The 15,501-nt window shown below is 34.3% G+C and overlaps 1 protein-coding gene across 1 annotated transcript; it reads left to right on the top strand.

Annotated features, from left to right (window-relative positions):
• The first annotated feature begins 6,601 nt into the window (after positions 1 to 6,601).
• LOC110373610 (lysyl oxidase homolog 2) lies at positions 6,602 to 15,431 on the top strand. Its single transcript, XM_064040141.1, has 9 exons — positions 6,602 to 7,069; positions 7,443 to 7,583; positions 7,973 to 8,235; positions 8,685 to 8,919; positions 11,800 to 11,951; positions 12,611 to 12,747; positions 13,430 to 13,587; positions 14,205 to 14,299; positions 15,288 to 15,431. The coding sequence occupies exons 1-9, from the start codon at positions 6,877 to 6,879 to the stop codon at positions 15,408 to 15,410; spliced, it is 1,497 nt and encodes a 498-aa protein (XP_063896211.1). The 5' UTR covers positions 6,602 to 6,876; the 3' UTR covers positions 15,411 to 15,431.
• Positions 15,432 to 15,501: the final 70 nt, after the last annotated feature.

Below are 15,501 nucleotides of genomic sequence, written 5' to 3'. Positions count from 1 at the left end.
GTACTGAAAACTGAAGCCAAGGGTTCAAAGTTCTACAAAAGTTTTGTCTTTTAGTTCGTTTAGTTTAGTTAACTATACATAGTTTGGATGAGGTTAAATCACTGTCTACAGTTACTTACTTCGTATTTTACTCGTGGCCAAGTAACAACCGCACGGGTTAATCCTTCATAAGTTAAGCAGCACTTGTAGCGGTCAGACCCTGGATGGGTGACCAGTGACCAACTTGTAGTGAGTTCAAAAATAGAAAAGAGTTGTATAGGTAAGCTTAATCGTTTTTTTTGCGTTTAAGTGAGTAAACATGATTATACACATGTATATGTATTTCTATTGTATTTGTTGTTTCAAGGATCATTTGATCTGATACGTAGCTCGTACGGATAAGCCATTTCAGAAGTTTATGATAACGCCCGGTTTCCTCGTGTTTTCCTTCCTTGCTATTCAGTAAGTACCATCAAAGTTAAATAAACAATAACGAAACGAACGAATGCTCATTCATTTATGAGGGAAGAACGAAAGATTTCTTGTTGTCTGTTTACATAAAAAAATGTCTAAGAATAGCTAAATCTCGCGAAAGAATAGTCGAACGTTTGGTCTAGCTCTAATTGTTTGTAAGTATAGGTAACCGGTAGAACAAACTGATAGCAATAGTCAGAAAGTCCTACGAAAGATCGTTCTGATTATCTTTCCTACAAAAGTCTAATATGGCAGGAAGCCTTAACGTACTTTCATGATAACTGAAAAGGGCTATTTATGGCTTTTTATTTTATTTCTTACCTTTATGTAAGTCGTAGGTACATAGTAAATTTTTAATACTTACTTCGCTAATAAAATTACGGAAACACTATTATTGCACTCACAACATTATGACATTATCAAGATAAAGAAACATTCCTAGTTTGTATCCTAACAAGACCAATTTCAACAGACCCCTAGTTTTTGGGAACTAACAAAAAAAAATCCTCAATGATCGACAGAAAGGTGAAACTAGGAACGGCCAAATTATACTGGTTTTTTGAGGTCCCCAATAAAACTTTTGTAGCGGTCATAAATTTATTCCCATCTATACGGGCTGACATTTTTATTGACCTCCCTGTGACCCTTAGTATTAAAGGTAGATATAATTAGGCCAGTGGAATTGAATTTATTGAGCCATTTTTTACTTCCCCTCATTTTGAATACCGGAAGAAATTCTAGCGAAATAAAGTATGAGGAAAGAATAAGTGGGTCTTTTAAATGTTTGTTTTATTAATGAGCTAAAATGTTGCTTTAAATTAAAATGATAATTATATGTCATTTTTAACGCATGTCATGTTTTGGATGGCACGTTAAATTCGCACGGTGGGTCACGGCTGTCATTTGAACATTTTTGGCAGTCGTTACGGGTAGTAGGACAACCAGTCCTACCCAGGGAGCTAGGTTGAGAAGGTCTGTTAAGCAGCTTTTCCATTTAAATCAAATCAAATCATTTTATTTGCTTGAAATATGGTGTTACATAAGGTGTTAATAATTATGTAAGTTGTAGTGTACAAAACATAGTTCACCCTTATTACGGGTATAACATACCGGAACTCACACTGGTTCAGGAAAGGCTCGGCCTAAAGCAGATGAAAGAGAGAAATTGCTGCCTGAAAATATGTTCGAAAAAATCAGAACTACTAATTGCAACAGAAAAGGCATTGAGTACGTTAAACGAATGATTTGCTACAAAAGCGTTCGCTTTCAGCTGAACTTTTGAAAAGCATCTTGCAATCGGTAGCTATTGAAAATATAACTCGGCATTGGAAAATTTAATTTTCTCTTAGTTTATGTTTGAACGGATTTTTCATTTCCGTTGAGCGCTGTATGATCCAAACATGAGTTTTGTTTGTAACCTCGTTCTGAGGGAGCTACTTTCCTCATCCGGGTAAAATGTAGCCTATGTCCTATGTTAGGTTCTAGGCTATTTTTGTACCAAGCACAGATTTAAATCGTTTCATTAGTTTTGGCGTAAAGTCATGACAGATACAGAGACATCAAGATAAAAACATCCGAATTGAGAAACTCTTTTATGGGAAGTCGGTTAATAAATATTGCTGCAATAATAACTTGTAGCTTTTCTTTTCTTAGACATACCTACTTACATTAGAAAAACTACTGTATAAAACTCTAAAATATCAAAACTGATATTATGAAAAGAAATATCATTGAATAGAACTTACGTCCATACAGCACCGTGTACCTAGTCTACATTTTATCCCCCACCCGGGAATCGAACCCGCAACTTTCCGCGTAACTGAAGCGGCATTCATCTGACATTTAAAACTCATTTACAAGTCAAATGTGAGTTCAAATAAATTAACAGTTATTACTGCGTTGTAACCATTGTGTTTCATGAAAGGGTTAACTTTGATGGCTTTCGTTTCAACGTAAATCTTTTTTTTTATCCATGATTTGGTTATGTGTACTTTCCTGCTATGTATTAGGTTTTTGATGTTAGAAAGTCATTTAATCTAATGAAAGCGAGTAATTCATACCTACATATGTACGTGTGTCTAAATGTACATTGTAAGTTGTCTTTGTATTTTTCTACTATTCCGCCCTTAGTAAGCACTCTCGAGCTTAGCTATGTATTTTAAATTCTTCCGGGATAAATGAGTTACCTAACTTTTTTTTTTTCAAATCCGATCAGTATTTCCTGTAGCGCATTCAATCAAAACAAACAAATTTTCTCAAAGAAACTCCTCAGCCTATACCTACCTATAGATTTAATTCAGCTACATCCATTTTGACTAGCAGTCCATCCAGCCCAAAAACAAAGTTATTTTAACACCGAAAAAATAACTTTGAAAACTCGAAAAAAAAAAAACAGAAAAGTGACGAGCTAACTGAAAAATCACATGCCATGCCGACACAGTTAACTAACAAACTGTTAAAATAAACTAACTTTCAAACAAAAATTGTTAGTTAAAACAGTCAGTCAACATCACGTTTGTTGAAATAACAGTTAACGTTAGTTTTAGTTGCGGCGTGATAACACTAGCGGATTTGACGCTCAGTTTTCAGAATTGGCATTATTGGTAACTCCACTGGATTTGAGTAGACACTACAATATTGACAGGAATTTTTATGCAAATTCATATAAAAAATATACTACTGCTGAAAATAATATTTCAATTGATTTAAGTGATTGTTATTAAAATTGCATTCATATTGCTTTTCAGTCGCATCTTATTTTTAAGGTACTTTTTATATAAAACATCATGACCAGATTGTTAACTTTGAGTTATTTAAGTGCCTATTCAAATAGAGTATAGATACTGGTACAAACAATGACAGTTGTACCCGGGCGGCTGTTGGAACAGAGAGAACAAAACCAGAGCGTGAACGCGTGACAAAATCCTCTAGTATGAAAGTAGTATTATTGTGTAGTACACTCAACATTGAATTAATACCTACATACCTAATTAAAATTTGATCAGGATATTTTGACTTTATTTACCTGACTCAAAGTCCAAATAAAAAACTTATTTATACTGCTTTATTTCATAGATCGAGGCAAGTTAGGAAACCTTATAGTTGCTGACTTTTTTCAACTCATGCAAATAAAAATAAATATTTAAAAAAGCTTAAAATTAAAACGTTTTAGTAGCTAAAAGAGTTCTCTCGCTCGCTACGTCCTAATTTTCAAGTAACAATTAAGTAGTAGTGTAAGTAGCTTAGTGGAACCGCTTAGTTAAGTTATGAACTAACTTAATTAACCCAGTTTTGTGTACTTAGTTAGGAAATTGTTGGTTTTTGACGATGTTTTTTACATATTTCTCCTTATTTTTTTAACTTAACCACTATTTTAAGTACCTACATTTATTGAATAAAAAAATAGGTTACCTTACACACTAAACCTTTTTTTCAGAGTTTTTATTTTTTCCAATTTCGTCAGAATTGTTTCAGCAATTTTATCGTAAAAACCTCCATGTTACATAACGGCAATTTTGATCTTTTCACAATAATGTCAAACCGTCGTGTTTTTTTATGCAGTTTGATTTTATCAAAAAAAAAAAATACTATCAAGTAGGTATTTTTTAAACAGCGGGAAAACATACTGAAAAGAATCAAAATATTTGTCCAAATCATATCATAATATCATCTACGAAACTGCAACAATGACATCAACTTCACATTCCGTTTTTTTCCAATCAAGAGCAAAAATGTAATCATCATTTTTCAATACACACGCCACTCTATATTACACCCTATGTCTTACAACATAAGGTTGGTTTTACACTAGTGTATAGAAACAAACAATTCAATATGTGAAGTCATTTGCGACGAAACAGATATTTAGGTCAAACGATGTGACGCTCTGAGTGTTCCTTGTTTGATATTGTTAAGGAGAAACCGTATTTAAAGTGCGGGTGTGAAGAAAAGACATTACCCTTCTTTGTGTAGCGCAGTTGAGCAAAAAGCCGGCAATCTGAAAACTAATATAAATAGGTATAGCTTCATCTTCATACTCCTCTATTTTTTATCTCACAAATTGCATTCATAGGTATATGATACAATCCATCCATTGTTTCTTTCTGTCTGTTACAAAAAAAACACTAGTTTTTGAAAAGAATATAGTGTTTGGAATTTTTCCATAATATAAATGGATCATGGATGCTATAATGTAAATGGATCCAGTTTCAGTATGTATTATTTCCAAAAACATTACTTTAGTAAGAGATTACTCAAAAAATGAACCTGCTGGTATATTTTAGGCATATTCAAATAGGTACAGTTTCCCAAAATTCACCAAATTCTAGGAAATGCAACCAACGATTTACAGTTCTTCATGCGAAAACACGTGCTCAGTACCAACAAGGATTGTGGAATTACAAAGGCTTATTTACTGTGCGTGCTCGGTTCATACGGGCCTTCACATGAGATGAAAATGAGACCAGGTATGCCTAATTTCAGTATCGTCATCAATCATTTATTGTTAAATTATTTTGTAGGGAACGTCCGAAAGTGGGTCTTTTGAAGAAAAAACACAAAAAAACTCCATTCAAAACAGAAGCGTTTTGAAATATTTGACTTACTCTTCTTGATTCTCTCTCTATTCTTCTTCTTTCTCTTACTCTGGTACATAATAATATATCTATGATGAAACAGAAGAATTCCATTGTTTACTTAAAAGCGTCTCAAGAACTGTTCAAGTGATTTGAAAAATCTTTCGGTGTTAGATAGCTTATTCATCAAGGTACTACATTTTACCTGGAAAAGCTAGCAAATGGATGAACCAACAATAAAGGTACTCAAAACCTACCATTACAAACTTTTAGTTTACGCAATAAACGTCATTTTGACTGACCTATTTAAAGCTAATTAATTGATGTGATTAGGCTTGTTTTGAACCGTGATTAATTTGAAAATGAAATTAATGGACTAGATAAAACTGTAGCGGCTAATTTATGTTTTATTGATTTGTTAATATTATTAATGGTTATTATTGGTTATATGAGATTGTTTATTTGATTATGTCCATACTAATTAGGACTGCACAACATACTGAAAGAATTAGTTTATCTGTTTGCTGTGTGATAATAAAAAAAATATATCCAATTCCTCGATACAGAACCACGGGAAGGTAAAACTGATATGAAATTGAAATGGAATTAAATATATCATATTTATTATTTGTAGTGCATAGAATTAGTACGAAAAAGTAATTAACCAGATAAATAAACAAGAAATAATATTCCAACTAGAAAGTTTTTAAACCACGGAGGAAGGAAAAATAGCGGAGATATCATTAGGAAGGTAGGTCAGGCGCCTTCTTGTAGGTCAAGTAACGTACGGCAGGGTTTAATCGGTTGCTTACGAGACGCTCGGATTCCTTGGTGATTTTATTTTGAAAGAAATGATCGGGATTACACGCATTTTGGCGGCCTACTTTCTTAGTAGATTTTTTGTTCTTTTTTAACGACGTCAAAAATCATCAAATGACCCCTCCCGCTGTGGGTTAGCAGCAATGAAGGAGTGTCAGACTCTTACTGACTAAAAACCGTCGTGTTCCGTCGTAGGCCTTTTATGTACCAGGGCCGCGGTAACTCTTTCGAACAATCCCGCAGCCCATGTTATAACACTATTACGAATATTATTACAACCGAAAAAACAATGTTTACGATTTACATCACTATGATATCATAATGACATACATTATTATCAAAATTAAAGAACATGGTATTATATTGTTCGATGCATTTGTTGATAAAACAACTAGGTAGGTACCTACTCTACTAGCTATTGAAATAAGTAGTAAGTTTTCTACTACTAGACCTATTGGGTGCCCGTTCTCGTACAATTTAAATAGCATTGTTTGAACAATAAGGATTTAGTTAAAAATAAAGACGCTATTATACATAATGCTATAGTAATTGTTAATGCTAATATTAATGTTAAAATAGTGAATGATAATTTTATTTTTGTGAAAATTCTTGGTTGTGATTTTAAATTTTAAATAGAAGTGAGCGTATTCTCCTTAAATAAATTAAAATTACTAACGGGCATGTGGCGAACTAGGCACCATATATCATGACATTGAACTAATAATTCTGTGGCATTCATAGCAATAGAACAAATGAAGAGCATCAGTTGTTACTAAGACGCAATCAGTGAACACATTTCGTGTCATAACTTCAAATATCTTGAAATATATCGGACAAAAAATATGTATTTAGTGTTGTGTTAAAATATTTTAATTTACCTAAAAATTGTATTCATCAAAAAAATATCAATTTGTATTGATTTCGTATGGTGTCTCACAAGGAGTGATTTTGGGGCCAACTTTGTTTTTATTAATAAAAATAGTGGATTGTAATAAAATCGTGAAATACATTGTAAAATAATACGGAAAAAATGGTGCAAATGAAATACAGGTTGAATTTAATAGTTATGATAATCTTGTTGATACGGACAGTCAAAGTGTTTGCTAGAGATGTGAGCATACAAGAAAGATCTTTGAGAGCAGAATTTATTCAAAACTTGTTAAATAGACACCACAAATTAGAAGGGAAAATCAAACTCTTGGGTGGTGCAAGTAAATATGAAGGTAAGCCAAAAAATGTGTAACGTACTCAAGTTAAATGTCAGTGATTGAAAATGTTTATAATTTGTACCAGCTGTATATGAAATAAAATTACAGTGAAAAAAATATGATAGAAACGTTAACTACATGCCATGTATACCTATAGTAGGATTTAAAATAACTGAGTATAATGAAAGAGCATTTCTTTAAATACTATATTCTACCTCACTAATAGTTTCGCGGCATCACACTTTTCTGGTAACTTCTTTAACGTCCAAAGTATGGAACTGTTCACCATTTACACTGAACATGAATAAATTCTCCTTCATAACAAAGAACGACTGCTTTTGCTATATCAGGCAGGCACAAAAACAGATTCATAACATTTTCATTACAGGCAACGTGTACATTTTCCACGCTGGTCGCTGGGGGGCTGTGTGCGATGACTCCTGGGATGATGAAGCCGCTACCGTGGTCTGCAGAGCCTTTAACCGAACTGGAATAGCTACTGTAGGAGGGCAGTATGGAGAAGCTCAAGGTTTGTTATCTTTTTCTAGTATTTAAATAGTCATCGAAGTCTTTTAGTCGAAATACGTCCACTGCTGGAGGCCTCCCCTTAGGTTTGCCACTTTTCTCAATATTCAACAACGAAGATTTTTTTTTGATTTTCGACCCTGAGTGTGAAAACCAAAATTAGGGTTGTAAAATAAGTTTCTTAAAGTGCTTTATTTTTAAAATTTAACTTGAAACTTGGCCCATTTTATATGAGGTAATACAGAACCTAGGGATTGTCCCCTTTATTTACTTTTAAGTAACACCACTCCAGAATTAAAGTTATTTATTATTTGGTTTACTAGAATCATCTATGGAGCATACAATTAGCACCCATTAGACTACTTTCCACTAACTTTACACTATTCTTTACAGAAAAATTCTGGCTAGACGATGTGATATGTCAAGGAGATGAATCATCTTTATCGAAATGTGTATTCAATCGATGGGGAGCAGCCGATTGTGAACGAGACGAGGCTGCAGGAGTTATATGTCTCGATGAATCTGATGCTCGGCTCAAGGAGAACTCTGCTAAAGATATAACTTTGCCAACGAGACAGCTGAGAGAAGCGTTGGATTTGAAAACAACTAAGTTAAGGCTGGTTGGCGGAAAAACTCTTAGAGAAGGTCGGGTTGAGGTAAGAAAAGAAAAATAGTTTACTAACTAGTAATGTTTTTCAGTAAATTATCATAAGCATTAGGATAACAAATACAAAAGTATTTAAAACAGTCACTACAGATTTACCTACAAACGATTTGTAATCGAAAACAGTTCATTATTTTGCTATATATCATAAGAATACTTTTACTTTAGCAAACCGTGCGTATATTCTACTAAGGCAAATCATTTGCTTTATGAAGCTGTTTAGCTGTTTAGCTGTTTCCAATCAGGTTCCAAGTGTACATAATCTCATTTAAATCAGTTAAGTAGTTTTGGTGTGACATTTAAAATATCGACTCTTTGGAACCGTGCAAATAGTTTAAAGTTTCGAAAGATCTGATAAAGGCCTAATTGCAATAAAAAATCGACATTGACTTTAATAGCCCCGAATGGCAACTTTTGTAACCACACTTTCGTACTCCCTAGATCTTCCACAACGAAGCTTGGGGCAGCATATGCCCAGACGGCTGGACCATCTACGAAGCCAACACGGTCTGTCGCCACCTGGGCCTAGGATATGCTGAACAGGCTCTACAGACCTATGTCTTCGGGTTCTCGAAAATTGCGGTCAGTGGTATTAGCTGTGAGGGCAATGAGAAAAGCCTTTTTGACTGTAAGCTCAAACAGAAGGGTGCAGATGTGAAGTGTCCTGGTGATATTGGTGAGTGTTTGTGGACCTTTGTATCCTATTTTAGTTACTTGTTGATGTTATTAACTTACATGGATGCTATTGCTTCTAGTTGTTAGAGGTTTTAATTTTTTTTTTCTATACAAATATCCCAGGTTAGTAGACAGTGTATCATTGACATCGAAAGAAGTAAAATCTTTTAATATATGAAAATTCTAGCTGTTCTCCGCGGGTCCACCCACGTCCCAAAGTAATGCTTATACTGAAATAAAATATACCTAGAGTATCTAAAATTCATTTAGGTTTGTTCAGTAGTTTTGTCGTGGCAGAACGACAGACGAATAAAGTGACAGATTTTATGTATATAGTAAAGTTTGGTAGCTTTATGCCAAATTTTTTAGAATACATATTGTGAAATTGAAGCATATTTTCCAAGTAAATAAATATTATGCTATTGACGAGTACCTTTGTACATAAAATTCCAATAATCCAACTATCGTACTATCCAGTTAAAATGTCAAACGTAACAGCAAAGATAAGACAATTAACACTCACTTTACCCCTAGAATTGTAAACTAGAATAGTAATTTAATATACTAAATGTTCATGCAAATTGAATCACGTTTGATACGCAAAGATTAACAGTAGATAGTTAATAATAATTTATAACGAGGCATTATTGTATTACTAGGTTATGCCCGCGAATTTGCGTGCTTAGATTTCGAATTTCAGTCTAGATTCTGAAGTGAAATATAGTTGTTATGTAATCCTACGAAATAATAATTATTTGTGTCGTCCCACATAAAATCTATACTTATGTATAAGTGAATTTGCGAGAGTGATCCTTCTTCATAAAATTTCACCGGTACATATGATACTATACCTATTGACAATAGGATAGGTACATAGGTTATCTGGAAAAAATAAGATGAATACCAGGACTTGAACATTAGTTAAATAAAATAACTAAATATGAATAAGGATCAACATTTCGTATTTATTCCGATAATATAATAATTATTGTTTTAAATATAACATATTAGGTAGTGAAATCTGCAACAAAGACATCAAAAACATCCATACTGGTCAATGACCTCACTAAACAAGGGAATGAACGCTACACCTGATCATTTTTCAACTAAGCACGAGTTACAAAATAAGAGGAAACCCCAAAAAATAATTATATTTACATTCAATTCGCGAAAATCCGATACAGGATCCGACTTATCGAATTATGAAAATTTCATCAGATTACCGACCTTATGAAATAGGTGTAGGAGGCGGAAGATTCATCTCACAAATAATTAACGTTGGATTTTTCCTTCCGCGTCTTAAGCTCTAGACTATCTGTGTACCAAATCTCGTTTAAATCGGTTTAGTAGTTTTGGGGTAAAAACGTTTTTACTTTACTTTTCCTTTGAAAAAAAGTTTATTGGAAACACAGCAACAACTTCGATTTTGTGATCGATATTAGCATACAAGTGGGTAGCTTAAGTAGGTTCTAATATACTTTTCGAAATTTTTGCGTATCAATTGGGGTTTTTGTCAAAATGTAAATCTTTGCATAAACTAGTCCTATTTAGGACTAGTTTATGCAAAGATTTATATATATTCTGTATATGTATATTTCTGGTTAAAATTAGAAATTGTTACTCACAGATATAATTTCCATAATAATATACCTCTCGTTTACGTAAATAAATACTGTTTTATGTACCAAGTACTCTAATTTCAATCCGATGACATTTGTTACAAAACGCCTACGGAACCCACACATACTCAAGGTGTGCTACATTTACACACACAGCCACGAAAACTTCCAATACATTATATCTCCTGCCATAAATATGATGTGTCATAGTTTTTCATCATTCTGACACATCTCGAACTGTAATGATAAGATGTAGGACTAGATTATTATGACCTTTCTCAGATGGTATAAGTTTTTGTAAGGGCGAGATTCCACTGAAACGCGCACATTTGTTTGCGAACAAAAAATGGACGAAATCGGCGACAGTCCACGACTCTCATGTGTTCGTGCACTAAATTGAAATTTTATCTCAATTTTATTTTATTTTGAACATTTTTTCAAGGGTTGGTCAGAAACCAGAAAGTCTGACAACCAACCTTACCAAGAAGTATTTGGTTGAGGAGATCAGGCAGTCAGAGGTAGATAGTAGCTCCTTGTAAAACTGTTGTACTCAGCTGCTCCCGTTTAGACTGAAAGCCGACCCTGACATAGTTGGGAAAAGGCTAGGCAGATTTTTAGTTATCAGGCCACAATGGCTCAAAGATATAGAAAATGTTGGCACACATATGTTACTATTTACTAGAAAGAGAGTAGACCAGAAGAAATATTAATGTGCGCCACAGTACCGTACATTGCTACACACTGGTGGAATTCCGCCCTTAGAATATTTGAGAGTCCTTCAAAGTTGGTCGAATAAGTTTTATGTTCTATTCCATCAATGTTCTTGATGTCTCTTCAAGTTTTGTGGTGTTGAAGTAGAATACTGATCGAATGCCGTGGTTTTTCATAAAAAGGAATTCTGTATTTTCGTTATTATTTCTCTTATATTGTATCAAAATATAGATCAAATGATAGAATTTGACATACCAATTAGGCATTTAAATATAAATCGTTATACCAAGCCCTTATTTTTCGAGAAATCACTGTTTAGCTTTAAATTAATGAATAAGCGTAGGCTCCGACTGTAATTGTCTGCTAATTTTAAATAATTGATATTTAAGCTGGTCTCCTTTTTGACTGTCTTCACTACTTTGCTGGGACTGTCTGTTTCCAATAAGCCGTTTTTGGTGGCAATAAACAGCAATTAGTGCCCTGCTGTGAAAGGATCAGTCATTAATACACAAGACTTATGTAACTCACCAGAACCCCCCTTCTAAATTCAGGACATGCAGCAGCAGTGGTATGCACGCACTTCCTAGCAGACCTAGTGCTGGACACGCTAGCTATAGAGCGCTCAGCACACCTGGCAGATGTCATGATGTTCCAGCTTCAGTGCGCTATGGAGGAGAACTGTCTCAGCAGGAGTGCTTATGAGGTCAGTACAAATTAAACTGTCCTCCGTCATGTTGTCGCAAGCCTATAGCGGTGAATATGAACAAATACCTCGCTTGGTCCAGCAGTGTTCCTTTAAAAGCTGAACTCACGGAGGAAGCAAAGAGGTATAAGGGATGGAGGTCAGGCACCTTCTTGCAGGTTAAGTAACCTACAGTAGGCGGGACCATAGCAATCAGTTACTATTTTACTAACGAGGTCTTCGAGTTCCTTGAGACATCTGTCAAAGATTGGTCTTGATTGATTGGTTCTAAAAAATATAGGCAGCTTCCAAAGTAAGTGTTTGAGGGGGGTAGTAAAGTTCTTTGCCCCCGAACATCCGCATTTTAGTGACGCTACTTTCTTGGGAGATTTTGCGTTATGACAACTCCGCTAATCATTTTGTTTTCCATGGGTGAAATACAGACTTGTTTGGCACGTTTTCAGGTACAATTGAAAAATATCTATTTAAGTGTTATTTGAATGTTTTTAATAATAATATTTTATTTTACCGGTACCTTGGACCCTGTGCCCGATATCGGTGGCAACCTATTTTTTTATATTTTTAAATGTTTTTTATTTTTATATTTAATATTTAAAAATGTAAATAATATGTTTGAAAATAAATAAATGACAAGAAAATATTTTATTTTTATTTATCAGGTCCAGAAATTAATTCCTGACTGGCAGTACGAAACCCGTCGACTCCTGCGCTTCACAGCGGGGTCACTGAATGCTGGCAATGCTGATTTCAGACCTTACCTGCCGAAACATCTGTGGCAATGGCATTTGTGTCATATGTGAGTATTTGCTAATAAATTATTAATTGTAGAACACTTAGTGTTTTGGGCTAAGTAGCTTAGTACTGAGTGTAGTGTATAATGTTGCCTAAGCTCAGATGTAGATTCCCACAAAGTGAATTGATACATAGGTAGTTATGTAATCTTCAGAATCCCTCTCACTCCTCATGGATCCTCTCAAAATATATATAGGGATTTGCTATATATACCTAATTGCTACCAGTTGCCATTAGTGGCTTTCATCAAATACAAAGTAAATCGGTTTTCGCAATCCTTAAGACAAAACTTTTTATTTGTATTTTCATACTTATATTAAAAAATAAGAATTAATTAGTTTTGTCTTATGAATTACAAAAATCCTCCCAAGATTTAGTTGTTTAGATCTGCTGAAAAAAAGATAATAGCCGCGTCATACATAAGATCAATATTATCTGTTCTCATTTTAAGGAGATCAGCCAGCTTCGCAGGACATATTATAGTGCACGAGCATTTGCGCAGACACAGGTGCACTCCCTATTCCTTCACTCTCATAACCCGACGGAACGGCAATCCGACACGACCGGAAAGAGATCGTATCCTATCCTATCCTATACCGTATCCTTTCCAACTATCCGATTAAAGGAAAGACCAACTTTTATAAAAAGACTAGTAATTCATATACCTAATGACCTATCTCTTTCAGGCACTACCACAGTATGGAAGTATTCGCCACATTCGATGTTCTGGACGCCAATGGTCAAAGAGTGGCTGAAGGTCATAAGGCCTCCTTCTGTTTAGAAGACAACACTTGCAACCCTGGTGCTGAAAGGCAGTACTCCTGCAAGAATTATGGTGATCAAGGTATGGTAAAAAACTTCAAAAAAAGGCATCAAAAAGAATGAGCTTATTTTCGTATCTTTAGGGATATACCTATTTAATTTATCTTCATCTATACTAATATGTATTACGAAGCTGAAGGGTTTGTAGTGTGTTTTCATATTAAAACTCTCTCGAATTACTGAACCGATTTGAAAAAAATCCTTAATTGTTAAATAGCGTATTTATTGAGGAAGACTGTAGGTTTTATATCAGGGTGCGTGCAATAATTTCTTATAAATATAAAATGACATCTTCATATAAAATGTTGACTTTCTGAGTTCAAAGTTTCAAGTGATCTTGCACCTAAGCAAACATACATACGTATGTACATTCGCGTTATTACTTTGACTTTAACAATGACTTTAATACGCCCACAGCTCTGTTTTGAGGATTGCAGAGATCAAAGCCCTTTTATAATCCGTGCAATATTAAAGATTCGATTCTATCAAAGTGATCTTCTCGGTCAAAACAGAAAATTCTTAATTTAAGCATGCAGGGTTATTCAAGCCTTTGAGATTATGGATATTTTTAGGCTTTCTAATACCTAAGGATCCTTAAAACTTCAGAAAATTATGTTAATGAAAGTTTTGTCTTTTCAGGAATTTCAGTGAATTGTTCAGACGTATACATGTACAATATTGACTGTCAGTGGGTAGATGTTACTGATCTGGCACCCGGTGACTATCGTTTTAAGGTAAAGTGTCTCTTAAACCTTTTTAACCATAATAATTCTAACTAGAAACAGTCAGCAATAGATTTAAAGAAGCTTTAACTTTAATGGATGTTTCTGCAACTGACTTACTTTCTATATAAATGTTTGGTACACAGATGTACTAGCTAGAAAATGAGAAAAACATAAACTAATAATTTTTATTCGGATGCAGCAAGTAGCTTAATTGCTTACAGAAGCGATTATTTAAAAGATCATCAAAAAACCCCACTACTCGTCAGCTAAGTAAGAATGTTATTGCAGGACAAGTTTTCACCGTAACTGAAATACATATTCCAAAAATATCTACCACCTTTCAATCTGTATACCTATATCTGAAAATCATCTTGAGTAGTCAGTCTGGACAATAAAATTTGCTCTAAAATCGTCTCTAATTTTGATATCAGTTAACTATGACATACATATCTTAACATGGACCATAGATGCCGTAAATTTTAATAGCGGTCCTTCGAGCATTATAGACAGTCTTATCAACAATTCCTTACACTGCAAGTACTTGATGTATCGGTCACCAGAGACCTATTAAGATATAGAGGCGGTCGTTACTTATAGCTATATGTCACGATATACAAATTCCATATTCAAATTGTATGCACAAGCATGACAGTTCGATTCAAGGCTCCGGCTGAAATTGGTATGAGGGACTTAAAAAAATCATCGTGCATCGAAGAGCATGTAAATAAATAAATATTTATTTCAGACCAGGTACATATTTTTGTTAGTAACAATATACCTTTAAAACTTATGTAAATTAAAAAAAAATACTTTACGTTAAATGCTAATGTCGGTCTTGCACCTAATCTCTCTGTGGTCGTGTCGGATTGCCGTCCCATTGGGCTATGAGAGTGAAAGAATAGAGAGTGCACCTGTGTCTGCGCAAATGCTTGTGCATGTCCTGCCGTCGCCGTGGCCGGAATGATATTTTAATATGTTTTTTTTTTCATTTTTCCAGGTAGCAGTAAATCCTCATGCTAGAGTGGCTGAACAGAGTTATCATAACAATGCAGCATCATGCACGTTAAGGCTTTCCACTACTTTCGCCATGGTGTATGGATGTCAACTCGAAAGACCTTGATAATGATTCAATTATACGTTTTGTGCTAAAGGAAGAGTTTTTAACCGATTCCCAAAAAAGGAGGTTTTCAGTTTATCATCGACTTTATGGA

Source organism: Helicoverpa armigera, chromosome 21 (genome assembly GCF_030705265.1).
Source record: "Helicoverpa armigera isolate CAAS_96S chromosome 21, ASM3070526v1, whole genome shotgun sequence".
Taxonomy (NCBI): domain Eukaryota; kingdom Metazoa; phylum Arthropoda; class Insecta; order Lepidoptera; family Noctuidae; genus Helicoverpa; species Helicoverpa armigera.
Note: the sequence above shows the minus strand (reverse complement) of the source record. Positions and strands in the feature narration are given on the sequence as shown.